The 19,594-nt window shown below is 61.0% G+C and overlaps 4 protein-coding genes, 2 long non-coding RNA genes and 1 other non-coding gene across 10 annotated transcripts in view; 6 read left to right on the forward strand and 1 right to left on the reverse strand.

Moving 5' to 3' along the window:
• Positions 1 to 975, forward strand: part of STARD7 (StAR related lipid transfer domain containing 7) — a 16,660-nt gene extending 15,685 nt beyond the window's left edge. Inside the window, 2 exon segments of the mRNA XM_048290048.1 lie at positions 666 to 694; positions 935 to 975. Coding sequence (XP_048146005.1) covers positions 666 to 694; positions 935 to 975 — 70 coding nt within the window.
• Positions 976 to 1,212: 237 nt separating this feature from the next.
• On the forward strand, positions 1,213 to 4,013 carry LOC125319135. Its single transcript, XR_007200602.1, has 3 exons — positions 1,213 to 1,391; positions 2,224 to 2,339; positions 3,353 to 4,013. It is a non-coding gene; the product is annotated as an uncharacterized LOC125319135 (long non-coding RNA).
• On the forward strand, positions 2,514 to 3,343 carry LOC125319136. 2 transcript variants are annotated; one of them, XR_007200603.1, is made up of 3 exons: positions 2,514 to 2,570; positions 2,615 to 3,026; positions 3,246 to 3,343. It is a non-coding gene; the product is annotated as an uncharacterized LOC125319136 (long non-coding RNA). The 2 variants fall into 2 exon arrangements; XR_007200604.1 differs by having other exon boundaries at positions 2,542 to 2,856; positions 2,902 to 3,026.
• Positions 4,014 to 5,885: 1,872 nt separating the features above from the next.
• Positions 5,886 to 8,708, forward strand: FAM136A (family with sequence similarity 136 member A). Its single transcript, XM_048290187.1, is given in 5 exon segments — positions 5,886 to 6,004; positions 7,840 to 7,851; positions 7,853 to 7,888; positions 7,890 to 7,982; positions 8,520 to 8,708. Coding segments are annotated over 5 exon segments (417 nt in total). The 5' UTR covers positions 5,886 to 5,917.
• Positions 8,679 to 13,311, forward strand: SNRPG (small nuclear ribonucleoprotein polypeptide G). 3 transcript variants are annotated; one of them, XM_048290189.1, is made up of 4 exons: positions 8,679 to 8,741; positions 10,985 to 11,007; positions 11,556 to 11,680; positions 13,148 to 13,311. In XM_048290189.1, exons 2-4 carry the CDS (start codon positions 10,989 to 10,991, stop codon positions 13,196 to 13,198), a joined length of 195 nt encoding a protein of 64 aa, XP_048146146.1. In that variant the 5' UTR covers positions 8,679 to 8,741; positions 10,985 to 10,988; the 3' UTR covers positions 13,199 to 13,311. The 3 variants fall into 3 exon arrangements, with proteins under 3 accessions (XP_048146146.1, XP_048146147.1, XP_048146145.1); XM_048290190.1 differs by having other exon boundaries at positions 8,680 to 8,746; XM_048290188.1 differs by lacking the exon at positions 8,679 to 8,741 and adding an exon at positions 10,440 to 10,726.
• Positions 13,312 to 13,463: 152 nt separating this feature from the next.
• PCYOX1 (prenylcysteine oxidase 1) lies at positions 13,464 to 18,397 on the reverse strand. The gene is given in 9 exon segments (XM_048290186.1): positions 13,464 to 14,990; positions 14,993 to 15,331; positions 15,748 to 15,900; positions 15,986 to 16,094; positions 16,096 to 16,131; positions 16,133 to 16,199; positions 16,540 to 16,714; positions 17,340 to 17,546; positions 18,285 to 18,397. Coding segments are annotated over 9 exon segments (1,494 nt in total). The 5' UTR covers positions 18,373 to 18,397; the 3' UTR covers positions 13,464 to 14,670.
• A 78-nt stretch (positions 18,398 to 18,475) lies between these two features.
• On the forward strand, positions 18,476 to 18,546 carry TRNAG-CCC. The gene has a single exon. It is a non-coding gene; the product is annotated as a tRNA-Gly (tRNA).
• Positions 18,547 to 19,594: the final 1,048 nt, after the last annotated feature.

A 19,594-nucleotide genomic window follows, 5' to 3' on the forward strand; every position in this document is an offset into this window, starting at 1 on the left:
GGTGCTCCTCCTGGGCATCCCAAAGCAGCGGGGGTCGGTGTCCTGGACATCCCAAAACACCGGGTTTGGTGTCCTGGGGATCCCAAAGCTGCAGAGTTGGGGTCCAGGGCATGCCAAACACCGGGTTTGGTGTCCTGGGCATCCCAAAACAGCAGGGTCAGTGACCAGGGCATCCTAAAACACCAGGTTTGGTGCCCAAAACACCGGGGGGCTCATCCTGGCATCTCAAAACACCGGGTTTGGTGCCCAAAACACCGGGTTTGGTGCCCAAAACACTGGGTTTGGTGCCCTGGGAATCCCAAAACAGCAGGGTCAGTGTTCTGAGGATTCCAAAACACCAGGTTTGGTGTCCTGGGCATCCCCAAAACCAGCCAGGGTCAGTGTCCTGGTGATCCCAAAACACCGGGTTTTGGTGCCCAAAACACCGGGGTGCTCATCCTGGGCATCCCAAAACAGCCGGGTTTGGTGTCCCCAGGAATCCCCCAAACACCAGGTTTGGCCTCGCGCTGTGGTGGGTCCTGGGCTGACCCTGATGTCCCTCCCGTGTGTCCCTGTCCCGGGGTGACTCCCTGTCCCTGTCCCAGGATGATTCCCTGTCCCCCAGGTGTCACTCGGGGTTCGTGGGGACACGCTGTGGGTGCCCTGACCCGCTCTGTGTCCCCCAGGTGTCACTCGGGGTTCGTGGGGACGCACTGTGGGTGCCCTGTGGGTGCCCTGACCCAGTCTGTGTCCCCCAGGTGTCACTGGGGGTTTGTGGGGACGCGCTGTGGGTGCCCTGACCCGCTCTGTGTCCCCCAGGTGTCACTGGGGTTTGTGGGGGACGCGCTGTGGGTGCCCCTGACCCGCTCTGTGGTCCCCCAGGTGTCACTCGGGGTTCGTGGGGACGCGCCTGTGGGTGCCCTGTGGGTGCCCTGACCCGCTCTGTGTCCCCCAGGTGTCACTGGGGGTTTGTGGGACGCGCTGTGGGTGCCCTGACCCGCTCTGTGTCCCCCAGGTGTCACTGGGGGTTTGTGTGGGGACGCGCTGTGGGTGCCCTGACCCGCTCTGTGTCCCCCAGGTGTCACTCGGGGTTTGTGGGGACGCGCTGTGGGTGCCCTGACCCGCTCTGTGTCCCCCAGGTGTCACTCGGGGTTCATGGGGACCCGCTGTGGGTGCCCTGACCCGCTCTGTGTCCCCCAGGTGTCACTCGGGGTTCATGGGGACGGCGCTGTGGGTGCCCTGACCCGCTCTGTGTCCCCCAGGTGTCACTCGGGGTTTGTGGGGACGCGCTGTGAGCACGCTGACCTGCTGGCCGTGGTGGCAGCCAACCAGAAGAAGCAGACGATCACGGCCCTGCTCGTGGTGGCCGTGGTAGCCTCGGCGCTGCTCGTCACCGTCTGCGTCCTGGTCCAGTGAGTGCCGGCCGGGAATTCCCGGGGGCATCTGGGGACAAGGGACCCCCTGAGCCCAGCCCTGACCCCATCCCTGACCTGGCCCTGGCCCTGCCCCTGTCCCAGACCCCAGCCCTGACCCTGTTCTTGACCCCATCCTGTCCCCGACCCCATCCATGACCCGGTCCCTGATCCTGACCCTGGCCCCACCCTGTTCCTGTCCCTGTCCCTGTCCCTGACTCCATCCTGACCCCGTCCCATCCCATCCCTGTCCCCATCCCATCCCTGTCCCCATCCCATCCCTGTCCCCAGCCCTGTCCCCATCCCGGTCCCTGTCCCCATCCCATCCCATCCCATCCCCGTCCCCATCCCCGTCCCCATCCCCGTCCCCATCCCATCCCCATCCCCATCCCTGTCCCCATCCCTGTCCCCTCCCTGTCCCATCTCTGTCCCCATCCCATCCCTGTCCCCATCCCATCCCTGTCCCCATCCCTGTCCCCATCCCAGTCCCTGTCCCATCCCCTCCCTGTCCCCATCCCATCCTGTCCCCATCCCTGTCCCCATCCCTGTCCCCGTCCCATCCGCCGTCCCATCCCCGTCCCATCCCCGTCCCCATCCCATCCCCATCCCATCCCATTCCATCCCTGTCCCCGTCCCATCCCTGTCCCATCCCATCCCCGTCCCCATCCCCGTCCCCATCCCATCCCATCCCTGTCCCCATCCCTGTCCCATCCCATCCCATCCGTCCCATCCCATCCCATCCCTTCCCTGTCCCCATCCCTCTGTCCCATCCCATCCCTGTCCCCATCCCTGTCCCCATCCATCCCATCCCATCCCATCCCTGTCCCCACAGCTGCTGCCGCCTGCGGAGGCGCTGCCCCGGGTGGTGCCGGGAGCCTGGAGGCCGGCCAGGACAAACCGGGGGGGGCTGCTCAAGGGGGGAGCGTCCTGCTGGCCACCCCGAGACAGGTGAGGGGACATGGGGACACCTGGGGGGAGGGGACACGTCCTGCTGCCACCCCGAGACAGGTGAGGGGACATGGGGACACCTGGGGGGAGGGGACACGTCCTGCTGCCACCCCGAGACAGGTGAGGGGACATGGGGACACCTGGGGGGGAGGGGACACGTCCTGCTGCCACCCCGAGACAGGTGAGGGGACACCTGGGGACACCGGGGGGTGGCACCTCCTGCTGAGCCAGGTGAGGGACATGGGGACACCTGGAGGTGGCACCTCCTGAGCCAGGTGAGGGACACCAGGGTCACTTGGGGGGGTGGCACCTGCTGAGCCAGGTCAGGGACACGGGGACACCTGGGGGTGGCACCTCCTGACCAGGTGAGGGACACCTGGGGGTGGCACCTCCTGAGCCAGGTGAGGGACACCCGGGGGTGGCACCTCCTGAGCCAGGTGAGGGACATGGGGACACCTGGGGGTGGCACCTCCTGAGCCAGGTGAGGGACACCCGGGGGTGGCACCTCCTGAGCCAGGTGAGGGACACGGGGACACCTGGGGGGTGGCACCTCCTGAGCCAGGTGAGGGACACCCGGGGGTGGCACCTCCTGAGCCAGGTCAGGGACACGGGGACACCTGGGGGTGGCACCTCCTGAGCCAGGTCAGGGACACGGGGACACCCGGGGGGTGGCACCTCCTGAGCCAGGTCAGGGACATGGGGGACACCTGGGGGTGGCACCTCCTGAGCCAGGTGAGGGACATGGGGACACCTGGGGGTGGCACCTCCTGAGCCAGGTGAGGGACACCCGGGGGTGGGCACCTCCTGAGCCAGGTCAGGGACATGGGGGACACCCGGGGGTGGGCACCTCCTGAGCCAGGGTCAGGGACATGGGGACACCTGGGGGGGTGGCACCTCCTGAGCCAGGTGAGGGACACCCGGGGTGGCACCGGCTGGCTGGCTCCCTGCCCGCTGAGGCCCAGTGCCAGGCACCCGGGCTGGCCTGGGCACCCCCGTGCCTTCCCGCCCCACAGGTGTGTGACAGATCCGGGGACACCCCGAGAGCGGCCCCGCACCCCCATCCTCTGTTTCGGATCCTTTTTGGGGCCGTTTCCCCATTTTTCCCTCATTTTCCTCGGGGCGCCGCGGGAGCCGAGCCCCGAGTTTTCCCCTTGGCTTTTGGGGTTGTTTTCCTGGGATTTTCGCCCTCCCCAGGAATTTGGGGTTTAAACCAGAACCCCCGGCAGGATGTGGGGCTTTATTTTTCTACAGAGAAAAAAAAAAACACAACAAAAAAACCAAAAAAAAAAAAAAAAAACAAAAACCCCCCAAAAAAATTTAAAAAAAAAACCAAAAAAAAACCCCCAAAAAAACCCAAAACCCCAGCTCATTTTTTGGGGACAAATCCCAGCTTTTTATGAATAATTAATGATCATAAATCCTAGGAAACCTCCTCGGGCCAGAGCTCCAACCTCCAGGCCCGGCCTTAATTCTCCCCGTAGTCCTTTAACCAACCCGGAGCTTTTCCCTCTGTTTTGGGGCTGTTTTTTGGGGTTTGTTGTTGGTTTTTTTTTTTTAAAGTCATGGTTACTCTCATGTCTTCTGTATATGTTGCACTGAAAGTTAATATTTAATGTTTTAATTTATTTTGCGTGGTTTAAATTAATTTTGATTCCTATAAATATGTTCTTGTCATCGCCTGGTCTCGGGGCTTTGTTTGTTTTTATCCCCTGTCCTAAAAAACCTGGATTTGAGGTGTTTAAGGGATATAAAAGGCAATGTTTTTCAGGAAATTTGTGGTTTGGGGCTTTTTTTGGGGGGGATATTTGGGAAGGAGATGCTGGATCCCACAGGTGGGAGGCGGGGGAATATCCCCAGGGATGGCCAAGCCCCATTTTCCCATGATTTCATCCCAGATTTGAAGCCCCAGTGGCTCCAATAATGGGTTCAGCCCCATTTTTCCCATATTTTCATCCCAAATTTTCCATCCCTGATGCCCCAATGATGGACTCAGCCCCATTTTCTCTTGATTTCATCCCAAATTTTGAAGTCCTGATGCCACAATGATGGACTCAGCCCCAATTCCCCATGATTTCATCCCAAATTTTCAATCCTGATAACCCAGTTTTGGGATCAGCCCCAATTTCCCATAACTTCATCCCAAATTTTCAATCCCTGATGCCCCAGTGACGAACTCAGCCCCCATTTCCCCACATTTTCATCCCAAATTTTGAAGCCCCAATGCCCCAGTTTGGGTTTAGCAGGTTGGGGCAATTCCGGCGGAATTCGGGGCGGCTTTGGAGCACTTTTAGGGCGATTCCCGGCACTTTTAGGGGGATTCCCGGCACTTTAGGGCGATTCTCGGCAGTTTTGGGGCGGTTTTCGGGTGATTTCCAGCAGGTTTGGGGCACTTTTGGGGCAGTTCCAGGTGGGGTCGGGGCGCTTTTGGGTTTTCCAGCAGTTTTGGGACAATTCCCGGCAGGTTTGGGGCGGTTCCCGGCAGTTTTGGGGCGGTTCGGGGCGCTTTGGGGTTTCTCAGAGGGCTCGGGGCAGTTCTCGCAGATTTTGGGGCGGTTCCCGGCGGTTTTGGGACGATTCCCCTCAGGTTTGGGGCGGTCCCCGCGCTTTTGGGTTTCCCAGCGGCTTGGGGGCGGTTCCCCTCAGGTTTGGGGCGGGTTTAGGGCGGTTCGGGGCGGTTTTGGGGCGGTTCGGGGCGGGTTTGGGGCGGTTTTAGGGCGGGGTTCGGGGCGGGTTTAGGGCGGTTCGGGGCGGTTTTGGGGCGGTTTTGGGGCGGTTCGGGACGGTTCTAGGGCGGTTTTGGGGCGGGTTTGGGGCGGGTTTAGGGCGGGTTTGGGGCGGGGTTTGGGGCGGGTTTAGGGCGGGTTTAGGGCGGTTCGGGGCGGTTTTGGGGCGGTTCGGGACGGTTCTAGGGCGGTTTGGGGGCGGGTTTGGGGCGGGTTTAGGGCGGTTAGGGACGGTTCGGGGGGCGGGGTTTAGGGCGGGGTTTAGGGCGGATTTAGGGCGGTTCGGGACGGTTCGGGGGCAGTTTTAAGGCGGATTTAGGTTGGGTTTAGGGCGGGGTTTAGGGCGGATTTAAGGCGGGGTTTTAGGGCGGGTTTAGGGCGGGGTTTTAGGGCGGGTTTAGGGCGGTTCGGGGCAGTTTTAGGGCGGGGTTTAGGGCGGGGTTTAGGGGCGGGGTTTAGGGCAGGTTTAAGGGCGGTTCGGGACGGTTCGGGGCAGTTTTAGGGCGGGTTTAGGGCGGGATTTAGGGCGGGTTTAAGGGCGGTTCGGGGACGGTTCGGGGCAGTTTTAGGGCGGGTTTAGGGCGGGGTTTAGGGCGGGTTTAGGGCAGGTTTAAGGGCGGTTCGGGACGGTTCGGCGCAGTTTTAGGGCGGGTTTTAGGGCGGGGTTTAGGGCGGATTAGAGCGGGGTTTAGGGCGGGGTTTAGGGCGGGTTTAAGGGCGGTTCGGGGCAGTTTTAGGGCGGGGGTTTAAGGGCGGTTCGGGGCAGTTTTAGGGCGGCTTTAGGGCGGGGTTTAGGGCGGGTTTAAGGGCGGTTCGGGGCAGTTTTAGGGCGGGCTCAGGGCACGCAGCGGGCCGATGGCGGAGGCGGCGCAGGGCCGGGTCCAGGCCGCGGTGGAGAGCGCGGTGCAGGCGCTGGAGCGGGAGCGGATCCGCGCCATGCAGGTACCGGGCAAGGGGAGGGGGCTGGGGGGCGTCCGGGGCTGCGGCTGCAACCCCCCCCCACCCACCGCACCACCAGCACCACCAGCACCACACACGTGTGTGCCCCGGGCAGCGCCGGGACCGGCCCTGGGACCCCCCCCAAACTCACTGGGACCCCCCCCAAACTCACTGGGACCCCCCCCCCCAAGTCACTGCGACCCCCCCCAATTCACTGGGACCTCCCCCCAGAACAACCCTGAGCCTCCCCCAATTCACTGGGACCCCCCAGAACAACCCTGAGCCCCCCCCCAATTCACTGGGACCCCCGCAATTCACTGGCACCCCCCAGAACAACTCTGAGTCCCCCAATTCATTGAGACCCCCCCCAGAACAACCCTGAGCCCCCTCCAAATTCACTGAGCCCCCCCATTTCACTGGGACCCCCCCAGAACAACCCTGAGCCCCCCCCAATTCACTGGGACCCCCCAAGAACAACTCTGAGTCCCCCAATTCATTGAGACCCCCCAAAAACAATCCTGATCCCCCCCCAATTCACTGGGACCCCCCAGAACAACCCTGGGACCCCCCCCCCCCAATTCACTGGGACCCCCCAGAACAACCCTGAGCCCCCTCCAATCCCTGCACCCTCCCAGGGCACGTCCTGGATCCCCTAAATACACCCTGTGCCCCCCCCAGGGCATCCCCCATGCCCCCCAACATTCCCGCTGTCCCCCAACACCCCCCGCGCCCCCTAAACACCCCCCGCGCCCCCTAAATACCCCCCGTGCCCCCTAAACACCCCCCGTGCCCCCCAACACCCCCCGTGCCCCCTAAATACCCCCCTGTGCCCCCTAAACACCCCCCGTGCCCCCCCACCATTCCGGTGTCCCCAGCACGCCCCGTGCCCCCCATGCTTAGGGCACACCCAGCTCCTCCCGGGTGCCCCCCACTGACCCCTTGCCCCCCATGTCCCCCAGATGACCCCCCCCCACCATCCCACCATGGCCCCGGGGGTGCCCGCACTGACACCCCCACCGTGTCCCCCCAGGCTGACCCTCCCTCCCCACCAGGTCCCCCGGGTGCCCCCCCGGTGTCCCCAGGGTGTCCCCTGTTCCCGTTAATCCCCCAGGGTGTCCCCCGCTGTGTCCCCCACTGACCCTTGGTGTCCCCAGGGTGTCCCCTATTCCCAGTAATCCTCCAGGGTGCCCCCCACTGACCCCCAGGTCCCCAGGGTGCCCCTCTGAGCCCCGGTGTCCCCAGGGTGTCCCCATCAACCGCCACGTGCCCAGGGCACCCCCCATTAACCGTGGTGTCCCCAGGGTGCCCCCCATTAACTCCCAGTGTCCCCAGGGTGCCCCGGTGGCCCCTGGGTGCCCGTGTGACCCCGGCGTGACCCCCGGTGTCCCCACGGTGCCCCAGTGTCCCCCGGGTGCCCGTGTTACCCTGGTGTGACCCCGGTGTCCCCAAGGTGCCCTAGTGTCCCCGGGTGCCCTGGTGTCCCCCAGTGTGACCCCGGTGTCCCCAATGTCCCCCAGGTGCCGGTGTGCCCCCGGTGTCCCCCGGGTGCCGGTGTGACCCTCGTGCCCGTGGTGTCCCCAGGGTGCCCATGGTGTCCCCAGGGTGCCCGCGGTGTCCCCGGTGTGCCCCTGGTGCCCCTAGTGTGACCCCCGGTGTCCCCAGTGTCCCCCAGGTGCTGGTGTGCCCCTGGTGTGACCCCCGGGTGCCCGTGTGACCCCTGTGCCCGAGGTGTCCCCAGGGTCCCCATGTGACCCCCGGGTGCTGGTGTGACCCCTGGGTGCCGGTGTGCCCCCGGTGTGCCCCCCGGTGTGACCCCGGTGCCCGCGGTGCCCCCCCAGGGGACGATGTTCCCGGTGCAGCGCGCGGTGCTGCGAGGACGCGGCGGCCCTCGATGCAGGAGGTGCAGCGCTGCATCGAGCGCTGCCACGCGCCCCTGGCACGCGCCCAGGCCATCGTCACCGCCGAGCTCGAGCACTTCCAGGTGAGGACGGGCACCGGGACCCCCCCGGGACCCCCAGGGAAACCCGGAATGCCCCAAATCTCTGCAATTCCCACTGCACGTTCTGTGCCCCCCGGTGCGTTCCCTGTGGCCCCCCCAGCATCCTGTGCCCTGAAATACACCCTGTGCCCCCCAATCCATCCCCTGTGCCCCCCAATCCATCCCCTGTGCCCCCCACACGCACCCCTTGTGCCCCCCACCCCCAGTCCCTCCCCTGACCCCCCCCAGTGCATCCCTGACCCCCCAGTCCCCCTGCTGACCCCCCAGTCCCCCCGCTGACCCCCAGTCTCCTCGCTGAGCCCGCTGTCCCCCATTGAACCCCCAATCCCCCACTGACCCCGCTGACCCCCAGTCCCCCTGCTGAGCCTGCTGTCCCCCGCTGACGCCCCAGTCTCCCCACTGACCCCGCTCTCCCCCCACTGCCCCCCCGCTGACCCCACTGCCCCCCCACTGACCCCACTGACCCCGCCTGTCCCCCCACTGACCCCTGCTGTCCCCCACTGTCCCCGCTGTCCCCAGGACCGGCTGAGCCGCTGCTCGCTGCAGTGCTCGGACCAGGCCAAGGACGCGCTGGAGTCGGGGGGCTCGGAGCCGCGCGTGCGGGGCCAGCTGGACGCGTGCCTGGCCACCTGCGGGGACCAGCACCTGCGCCTCGTGCCCGCCATGGCCAAGAAGATGCGGGACGGGCTGGCCGCCATCGAGCAGTGACAGCGCGGCACCCCCGGGCACCCGCGCGCTCAGGAAAGGCGAGGGGCACCTGCCACCGACCGCAGGGGATGGGGGTGATGGGGGGCACTGGGAGGGTGATGGGGGGTGATGGGGAGCTCTAAGGGGGTGATGGGGGGCACTGGACGGGGGATGGGGTTGGTGCTGAGGGGACACTGCAGGTGATGGGGGGCTCTAAGGGCGTGATGGGGGGCACAATGGGAGTGATGGGGGGCACTGGGGGGTTATGGGGAGCTCTAAGGGGGTAATGGAGGGCACTGGAGGGGGGATGGGGTTGGTGATGAGGGGACGCTGCAGGTGATGGGGGGGCACTGGGGGGTGATGGGGAGCACTGGGGGGGATGGGGGCACAGTGGGGGGAGCCCCTGTGGGGTTCAGGTGTGGGGTGGCGCAGGTGTGGGGTGACGCAGGTGTGGGGTGGCGCAGGTGTGGGGTTCAGGTGTGTGCTGTGCAAGGCTTGGGCTGTCCCCGGGCGTGTGCAAGGGACAGGGGCAAGCCCCTGCGCGTGTGCAATGCACGCGGTGACCCTGCGCGTGTGCAGGGCGGGCACGCGGTCCCCAGGCCGTGCACACCTACACACACACGGACACATGGATACACGTGGACACACAGACACACATGCACAGACAGACACACGCGCTCACACTCACGCACACGCGCTCACACTCACGCACACGCGCTCACACTCACGCACAACACGTGCTCACACGCACACGCGCTCCCACTCACGCACACGGGCTCGCACAACACGTGCTCACACGCACACGTGCTCACACTCACACGCGCTCACACTCACGCACAACCCGCGCTCACACTCACGCACAACCCGCGCTCACACTCACGCACACGTGTTCACACTCACGCACACGCGCTCCCACTCACGCACACGTGCTCACTCGCACACGCGCTCACACTCACGCACAACACGCGCTCACACTCACGCACACGCGCTCCCACTCACGCACACGTGCTCACTCGCACACGCGCTCACACTCACGCACACGTGTTCACACTCACGCACACGCGCTCCCACTCACGCACACGTGCTCACTCGCACACGCGCTCACACTCACGCACAACACGCGCTCACACTCACGCACACGCGCTCCCACTCACGCACACGTGCTCACTCGCACACGCGCTCACACTCACGCACACGTGTTCACACTCACGCACACGCGCTCCCACTCACGCACACGTGCTCACTCGCACACGCGCTCACACTCACGCACAACCCGCGCTCACACTCACGCACAACACGCGTTCACACTCACGCACACGCGCTCCCACTCACGCACACGTGCTCACTCGCACACGCGCTCACACTCACGCACAACCCGCGCTCACACTCACGCACACGTGTTCACACTCACGCACACGCGCTCCCACTCACGCACACGCGCTCACACTCACGCACACGTGCTCACTCGCACACGCGCTCACACTCACGCACAACACGCGTTCACACTCACGCACACGCGCTCCCACTCACGCACACGTGCTCACTCGCACACGTGCTCACTCGCACAACCCGCGCTCCCACTCACGCACACGCGCTCCCACTCACGCACACGCGCTCCCACTCACGCACACGTGCTCACTCGCACACGCGCTCACACTCACGCACAACACGCGCTCACACTCACGCACACGCGCTCCCACTCACGCACACGCGCTCACACTCACGCACAACACGCGTTCACACTCACGCACACGTGCTCACTCGCACCGCACACCATGGCCGCCATGTCGCTGTACATCCCCGTGTAGCCGCGCACTTCCCCACCGCCCCCTGCTCCGCCCTCTTACCACCCCGCTACATTCCCCTCCCCTGCGCCCGCTACTCGGGTGAATGCGGTAGCGCCCCGCGGGCCATCATTGGCTGCCGTTGGCCGGCGCGGGGAGACGCACGGCGCGCTGACGTCAGAGCGCGGCGCGCGGCAGAGACGGGCCGGGGGCTGTGGGCGCCATGAGCAAAGCGCACCCGCCCGAGCTGAAAAAGTGGGTCTGGGGGCGCCGGGCCGGGGCCGGGCCGGGGGGCGAGGGGAGCTGGGGAGGGTGTGGCGGGGAGCGGGAACCGAAACGGCGCGATCCGCCGCCTGCCGGTGTCCCGGCGTGCACCGCGGGCCCGGTGTCATGGCGGCGGCGGGGGGGGAACGAGGGGCTCGCCCCGGTGTCATGAGGGGGTGACGGGGTGGGGGTCTCTGGCCCCGTCCCCCCCCTTCCCGCCGGTGCTGACCCGGTGCCATCTCGTTGCAGGTTCATGGACAAGAAGCTGTCGTGTGAGTGCTGGAGCTGATCCCGCCCCGATCCCCCTCGCGGTGCCCGGCGACCCCCGCCCGCCCTGAGCCCCCTCACGGCCCCCGCTGTTGGGGACCCGCCCCGCGCCCCCCTGCAACGCCCGGTTTGGGGGATCCTCCCCAGCCGCGCTTCCCCCTCACGGCCCCCGCTGTTGGGGACTCCTCCTGAGCTCCCCGCCCGGTTTTGGGGACCCCCGGGCTCCCCTCACGGTGCCCAGGGAGGGGTCCCGGCTGCTGAGGCTGGTGCTCAGAACGGCCCGCCTGGAGCAGGTCCTGACTGACTTCAGGCCTCACAAGCCATTAGTTAAAATGAAAATAATTAAATCAATCCATTCATTTAAACCATAGTTCGTTAATTTAACTATAATACAAAACTTCACTTTTCCCTCTTTCCTTACCCCATCCATGGGCTGTGCTTAATCCTTTCCATTCCCCCTCCCCGCGGGTCCCACTCCTTCCACGCTGCAGTTTTGGGGGGAAACGGTCCCGTTTTGGGAATTGCCACCCCTAACAGCCCGGGTTCCCCGCAGTGAAGCTGAACGGCGGCCGGCACGTCCAGGGCATCCTGCGGGGCTTCGACCCCTTCATGAACCTGGTCATCGACGAGTGCGTGGAGATGGCGCCGGGCGGGCAGCAGAACAACATCGGCATGGTGGTGAGCGCCACTGGGAGCACTGGGAGCCACTGGTGGGGCCGGTGTGGGCGGGATAAGCGGGAAGTTTGGTGAGGGACAGGTTTGGGATGTGTCAGCGGGGACTTCAGCAGAGCTTTGGGTGCTTCTCCTTCCCAGAGAGATGAAGGCTTGGCTGGAAACACCTGGATGGAGGCGTAGAGGGAGGGAGGGAGGGATGGACACAGGGATGGATGGATGGATGGATGGATGGATGGATGGATGGACACAGGGATGGATGGAGGGAGGCAGGGATGGATGGATGGATGGATGGACGGACACATGGATGGATGGACACAGGGATGGATGGATGGATGGATGATGGATGGATGGATGGACACATGGATGGACGGACACAGGGATGGATGGACGGATGGAGGGATGGATGGATGGATGGATAGAGGGATGGATGGATGGATGGATGGATGGATGGATGGATGGATGGACGGACACAGGGATGGATGGACGGACGGACGGATGGATAGGTGGATGGATGGATGGATGGATGGACACAGGGATGGATGATGGGTGGATGGAGGGATGGATGGACGGACGGACGGATGGATGGACACAGGGATGGCTGGATGATGGATGGATGGATGGATGGATGGATGGATGGATGGGTGGATGGATGGACACAGGGATGGATGGGTGGATGGATGGATGGATGAATGGACACAGGGATGGCTGGATGGATGGATGGATGGATGGATGGGTGGACGGACCCAAGGATTGGTGGGGATGGGGCCAAATCCAGCTGGGACCAGGCATCAGTGATGTCCCCGAGGATCAGGACTGGATCCAGTCCTGTGTAGTATCTTCATCAATGATTTGGGCGAGGGGATCAAGGGCACCTTCTGTGAATTTACAGATGGCACCGTGGTGGGAGGGACGTGGATTGTCTGGAGAAGGGGCTGGAACCCCAGGAGAGGCTGAGGGAGCTGGGAAGGGGCTCAGCCTGGAGCAAAGGGGGATCAGGGGGGACCTTGTGGCTCTGCACAAGTCCCTGACAGGAGGGAGCAGCCGGGGGGGTCGGGCTCTGCTTGCAGGGAACAGGGACAGGAGGAGAGGGAACGGCCTCAGGCTGGGCCAGGGGAGGCTAAGGGTGGACAGCAGCAGGAATTTCCCCATGGAAAGGGTGGCCAGGCCTTGGCAGGGGCTGCCCAGGGAGGTTTGGAGTGCCCATCCCTGGAGGTGTCCCAGGAACTCCTGGAGGTGGCACTCAGGGCTCTGGGCTGGGGACAAGGTTGGACTTGATGATCCTGAGGGCTTTTCTACACTCAAGGATTCTGAGATTCTGTAATCCTTGGGGATTTCAGGTTAAAATCAGCCCGTTTTCATCCTTGTGGGGGAATTCCAGCCAGTTTCCCAAGGATCAGTGCTTTGGGGAAATAAACGGGAAGGAAGGAACCCTGAGATGGGAGGTAACAACTCTCAACTTGCCCCTTCCAGGTGATCCGAGGGAACAGCATCATCATGCTGGAAGCTTTGGAACGAGTATAAAACCCTGGAGAACCTCAAATCCCAACCCACCAGTTCCGTTCCCTCGTCCAAGACGCCGCCCACAAGTGTACAATTATTTTGTTGTTAATTAAATTTTGTAATGGTTGACCTAACTCAAGCCTTTCTTGCATCAGTTTTTGGCAGCTGGGTGTTAATTCCACTCCCAATCCTGGGAAAACTCCTGGGAAAACTTTGAGGGGGCTGTATTTATTGAAGTGGGTGTTAAATTTGTGCTAGTTTTGGTGGTTTTCTCCTTAAAAAGCACTCAGGTCATTAAATTCTTTATTAACTCCTTCACACCTCTACACAGTGACAGATACTGGTGGTTTTTCCTCTTTCCCACCCATTTTGGCAGCTCCCAGCGCTCCATTCCCCCCCATCCTTAGGCTACAGTGAAGTTTGGGAAGCAAACAAAGCCCCCATTTCCACCCTGAGGAGTAATTCCTTGGCAGACCCTTTGGAAAGGTTGGGGCAGAGGGATGGACAGGCAGGGAGTCGATATTCCCAGCTGGAGAGGGCATGGGATGGGCATGGCTTCACAGTGATCCCCAGCTGCAGGGCACTTTTGGGGTCAATAGGGCACTTTTAACCAATTCCCCAATCTCAGACAGGGATGAACGGAGGGTTTTGAGGAAAACTCAGGAATTTGCTTGAGGAAAATGTCCTGGCTTACTTGGGAACGCTTCACTGCTGTCCTGCTCCCTCCTGAGTTGGGCAAACGGCTTCCAAGTGGCACCAGGGGAGGTCAAGATGAGATACGGGGAATAATTCTGTCATGGAAGGGTTGTCCAGCCTACGTCAGTGGTGGAGTCACCATCTCTGGAAGTGTCCGAACAACGCACGGACGCGGCACTTGAGGACATCGTTAACGGTGAACGTGGTTGGGTTGATGGTTGGACTTGAAGGTCTTGATGATCTTGAAGGTCTTGATGGTCTTGAAGATCTTGAAGGTCTTCCAACCTTAAGGATCCCATGATCCTATGAAACACCTCCTTGGAGGAGCAAAGCACAGAGTTCATTAATGTTAATTATGGCATCTTGAAGGTCTTGAAGATCCTGAAGGTCTTGATGTTCTTGAAGGTCTCGATGACCTTGAAGATCTTCCAACCTTAAGGATCCCATCATCCTATGAAACATCTCCTTGGAGAAGCGAAGTATGGAGTTCGTTAGTGTTAATTACGGAATCTTGATTGTCTTGATGTTCTTCAAGATCTTGATGATCTTGAAGATCTTCCAACCTTAAGGATCCCATGATCCTATGAAACACCTCCTTGGAGGGGCAAAGTATGGAGATGGTATGGAGTTCATTGGTGTTAATTACGGCATCTTGATGGTCTTGAAGGTCTTGATCTTGAAGGTCTTGATGATCTTGAAGGTCTTCCAACCTTAAGGATCCCACAATCCTACAGAACGCCTCCTCAGAGGGGCGAAGCACAGAGTTCATTAGTGTTAATTAAGCCCCAGGAGGGGTCTCAGAGCTCTGTTTTGAGCTTCTCGTGCAGGTCCTCCTGGTCGATGCTGGCGCTGTGGCCGTGCCAGCGGTGGAAGGCGAGCAGGGCGGCGTTGCGGGCGGCGATGGCGCTCATCTCCATGGCGCTGGCCACGCGCTCCAGCCCGTTCAGGTAGTACAGCTGCTCGTGCAGGATGATGGGAGGGCACTTCTCGGGAGGCCTGTACTGGGGATACGCCAGCCACGGCTTCACCTTCACCGAGTCGTACGAGGAGAAGAGCAAACTGAGCTGCTCCTTGGTGAGCACCTCCTTGGAAAACACCTTCCAGACGGCCGACTGTAAGGGTAGCTTTCCGCCTGCACCCGGTGTCCCCCCACGGGGGAAACCACACCCAGGCTGTTGATGAACAGTTTGGGGTTGTCCATGGTGAAAATGGCCCCAAAGTGAAAGGCCTGGGGGTCCCGGTAGCCGAAGAAAGAGGCGTTCAAGCGCCCGTGCACCAAGGTGGTGACGGTCTGGTGGTAGGGATTTGGGAATTCTGGGATGGGAGGGTCGAAGTTGCGGAAGGTGATGTTGGCCATCCTGCGGCCGAGCGGGGCCGCGATGACGACGATGTCGTAGGTGTCCCCTGTCAGCCCCGAGGAGGTGTTGTAGGTGACCTGGTACAGCTTCACCGGGTCCCCTGCGGAGAAGAGCTCGGTTATCCTGCTCCGGGGTGGGAGGGAATCCCGACTGTCCCTGGCATTTCAAAATGCCACCCGCGTTTGGGTTTATAGACTTGTACAGCTGCATTCTGAGCCCTCTTTTCATGGAATCCTGGAATGGCTTGGATTGGAAGGGATCTTAAATCCCATCCAATGCCACCCCTGCCATGGGTAGGGACACCTCCCGCTGTCCCCAGGCTGCTCCAAGCCCCGTCCATCCTGGCCTTGGGCACTGCCAAGGATCCAGGGCAGCCACAGCTTCTCTGGGAATTCCATCCCAGCCCCTCCCCACCCTCACAGGGAGGAATTTTCATTTTGAAACCCTAAGGGGCCGAGGTTGGTCTCCAGCATCACCATTCCCCTCCTCACTGAAGGGAATTCCAACCCCACTCACCGCCAGGCCTGTGTCTGATTTTCGGCTCTATGGACACGACTGTTCCCGGGATAACCTCGGCCTTGGAGGAGTAGATGAGGCCAGAGCACACAAGTTTGTTCCCCCCTTTCACAGACCAAAGGCCTGACTGCACCCCAGCCAGGGACACAGCACCTGCAAGGAAACCACCACTGTCAGAGCAAGGAAACACTGGAAAAACTGGAAAATTAGGGGGATAAACAAATCCCAAAACACTCACCTACAAAGCCATTGATGGTGACCCCTTGCCCGTAATTCACCCTCATGGCCGGACAAACGACCTCGTTGATGAATTTCTGGGAGAAGCCCGCTTTCTGCATGGCCTCTGTCGATGGTCTGGTTGAGCAGCCGGGTGAAGTCGTTGCCGTCCCAGGGCGTGGAGCAGGCGCTCATTGCTGCTGAAGGCGTAGTCGTGCATCTGGTATCGGTAGATCCTTTAATTGCACACAAGAAATTGTCTCTGTTAATGAACTCCAGGGCCCTGGAAGCTGCGGGGGATCTCATGGCGTGGCTTTGTGGGAGCTGCAGGACAAGGCCTGGAGGGACAGGACAAAGAGGGGAGGTTTAGGTTGGATATTGGGGAGTTTTGTGAGGATGGTGAGGTCCTGGCACAGTTTTCCCAGAGAAGCTGGGGCTGTCTCATCCCTGGAAGTGTCCAAGGCCAGGCTGGACAGGGCTTGGAGCAACCTGGGATAGTGGAAGGTGTCCCTGGCCATGGAATGAGGTGTTTTTAAGGGCCTTCCCACTTTTTCCCCCTCAGGACCCCCAACCCACCTCATGAACTTGTCCAGGATGTCCTCCACCCACATGGACATGCGCAGGGGGTTGAGGCCATAGTGCCAGAGCAGCTTGAGGAGGTTGATGAAGGACCAGCTGCTCTCCTCAAACACAAATTCCTCCCCGTTGTAAACACCGGCGAGGCTGCCCTGGGCTGAGGCAACCGAGAGGCCTTTGGGAAAAGGATGGAAAAAGGTAATTCAGGGAAAGGCAGAGCTATTCCAACTCAATTTTAACTTCCTGAGACATCCTGGCTTCGTGCTGATAAGGGTGAGTGATTGAAGATTGGAGTCCCAAGGCATGGAAAGTGGAATTAGCCCTTGACCAGGAGCCAGGGAATGATTGGAGATGACTTTTGGACCTTTATGATGGCCTTAGTGGGTCACCTGTGGGGAGAGGGGGGACCATTCCCATTGGGATGTAGGTTTCCTTTGCCTGGAGTGGGGCTGGGATAGCACAGGGAGCATGGGGGAGGTGATGGGGGGCTACCTGGGAAAGGAAAGTGGCCTGTGGGGGAGGGATTTTGGAGAAAGGTGATTACTAGGGAAGTAGATGGGGGGAATATTGGGAGAAGAAGGGGGGCTATTGGGGAAGGATAGGGGGGTTACTGGGGAAGAAGTGAGACTACTGGAGAAGGATATGAGGCCTACTGGGGATGGATAAGGGGCTACCAAGCCTTGTTCTTTCAAGGGATATCCCCCAGCAGAGTGAGCCCCAGAGCACCCCAGGGGGATAATTTTGGGACGGAAGGATAACTTTGGGGTTGGGGGACACCAGTGTGGGGGGTCCCTGCTCACCCAGCTCCTTGACAAAGTGCTTCATGTGCAGGTTGAGGGGGTGGATCACGGACCCCCCCGCCTCGTAGGTGGCCCCCTCCACATCCAGCGTGTTCAGCCGGCCGCCCACCACCGCCTTCTCCAGCACGTGCAGCTGCACGCTGCGGCCGAACTTCTGCCGAAGGAAATACGCGGCGGCCGAGCCGCCGATGCCGCCCCCCACCACGGCTGGGAGAAGCGGGCCCGGTCACCTTCACACCCCCACGGGCCCCGATCCTCACGGATCCACCCACGGGACCCCCCACCCCTCACAGATCCCTGCACGACAGATCCCCTCAAGGGACCCCCCCCTCAAAGATCCCTCATGGTCCCCCCAGCCCGATGCCCTCAAGAGATCCCCTTTGGTATCCCCCGCCCCTCACAGATCCCCTCATGGGCCCCCCCTGACCTCCAGGGACCTTGAGGGGTCCCTTCATCGCACCTTCCTCACAGATCCCCTCAAAGGATCCCCCTCACACCCCTCACGGGTCCCCCCACTTCAGATCCCTCGAGGGACACCCCCTCACACTCCCTGCCCCTCATAGATCCCCTCACGGGCCTCCCGTGACGAAGCCCCTCAAAGTCCCTTGAATTATTCTCCCCTCACACCTTCCTCACGAATCCCCTCAAAGGATCCCCCTCGCACCCCCCGCCCCTCACAGATCCCCTCAGTCTCCCCCCCAGATCCCTTCAAGGGACCCCCCCCCGCCATACCCCCCTCGCCAGACCCCTTTACGAGACCCCCCCTCAGCTCTCCCCCTCACAGATCTTTCACAGACCCCTCACAGAGTCCCCCTCTCGCCCCCCACCCCCTCCCTGACACCCGCCCTCCCTCACACAACCCCCCCAGCTCCCCTCCTCTCACCCCGTGCCCCTCACGCCTCCCCTCACCCCCCACGTCCTTAACCCCTCTCTCCCGCGCCGCACCGATCCTGGCGGGCCCATCGCGGAGGCTCAGGGCGGGCGGGCTGAGCGCGGCGAGGAGCAGCAGCAGGAGCCGGCGGAGGCCCGGCATGGCGCCTGCCAAGGGCACAGGGCGATGGGCGGGCCGGGAGCGCTGCCCGGGCAGGCTGCGGGCGGCGGGCACATCAGGGACACGGGGAGAGGGCTCGCCATGCGCGCCGCTGGTGTAGTGGTATCATGCAAGATTCCCATTCTTGCGACCCGGGTTCGATTCCCGGGCGGCGCAGGAACCTTTTGCGTCCCTTTGAATTCTTCTGGCCTGAATTCCAAAGTTCTTTATTTTACTTCCCTTTGAATTTTTTTTCAAATACCTTTCTTTTACTTCCTTTGATTTACTTTCTTCACTTTAACTCCTTTATTTTCATTTCCCCGTCCCTGTGGAGCGCACCCCCTTTCTTGGTGCCCACACGTACTTTCCCACCCTGCTTTTAATCCCTTTACTTTTAATCCCTTTACTTCTAATTCTTTTAACTCCTTCGCTTCAAATTCCTTTAGCCTCAACCCTTTTGTTTTAAACTCCTTTATTTTTAGTTACCTTATTTTAACTTTTTAATTTTATCCCCCCCCCCCAAGGCCTCTATTCCTGGTGCCCACATGAATCTTTTCACCCTGCTTTTAAACCCTTCACTTTTGATTCTTTCATTTCTAATTCCTTTAATTAATTAATTTTAATTCACTTATTTTTAATTACTTTATTTTAGCTTCTTTACTTTTAGTCCCTGTATTTTATAAACTTTATTTTCATTTCCCCACCCCGGTGCCCCGTTCCCAATGCCCACACGTCCCTTTTCACCCCGACTTTACTTTCAATTCTTTCATTTATAATCCTGTAATTTTACACTCCTTCACTTTAAACTCCTCTATTTTAACCCCTTTATTCTAACTCCCTTTATTTCTATTTCCCAGCCCTGCTGCCCCCATTCCCAGTACCCACACGTCCCTGACTCCCATATCCCTTTCCACCGCGGTTTTAACCCCTTTACTTTTAGTTATTTTCTTTTTAATTCCTTAATTTTAAATTCCTTTCAACACCTTTATTTTCACCCCTTCACTGTCATTTCCCCGCGCTGATGCCCCCGGTACCGCCAGCACCTTTTCACCCCGCTTTTAAGCGCTTCTCTTTTAACCCTTTCATTTTGAAGCCTTTTCTTTTAAACCCCTTCATTCCTCACCCCTTTACGTTTAACGCCTTTATTTTAAATCAATTTTCACCACTTTTATCGCGGAGCGGCCGCGCATGCGCGGAGCGGCCGCGGCGGGCGGGCCGCGCGTCC

This window comes from Corvus hawaiiensis, chromosome 36, assembly GCF_020740725.1.
Source record: "Corvus hawaiiensis isolate bCorHaw1 chromosome 36, bCorHaw1.pri.cur, whole genome shotgun sequence".
Taxonomy (NCBI): Eukaryota; Metazoa; Chordata; class Aves; order Passeriformes; family Corvidae; genus Corvus; species Corvus hawaiiensis.

What these genes read in the sequence shown, in the direction of transcription:
- SNRPG (XM_048290188.1), top strand. Translation starts at nt 10,695, where the DNA reads ATGAGCAAAGCGCACCCGCCCGAGCTGAAAAA. An exon ending in CATGGACAAGAAGCTGTCGT is followed by an intron (nt 11,008 to 11,555) that starts GTGAGTGCTGGA and finishes GGTTCCCCGCAG; the next exon opens with TGAAGCTGAACGGCGGCCGG. An exon ending in AGAACAACATCGGCATGGTG is followed by an intron (nt 11,681 to 13,147) that starts GTGAGCGCCACT and finishes TGCCCCTTCCAG; the next exon opens with GTGATCCGAGGGAACAGCAT.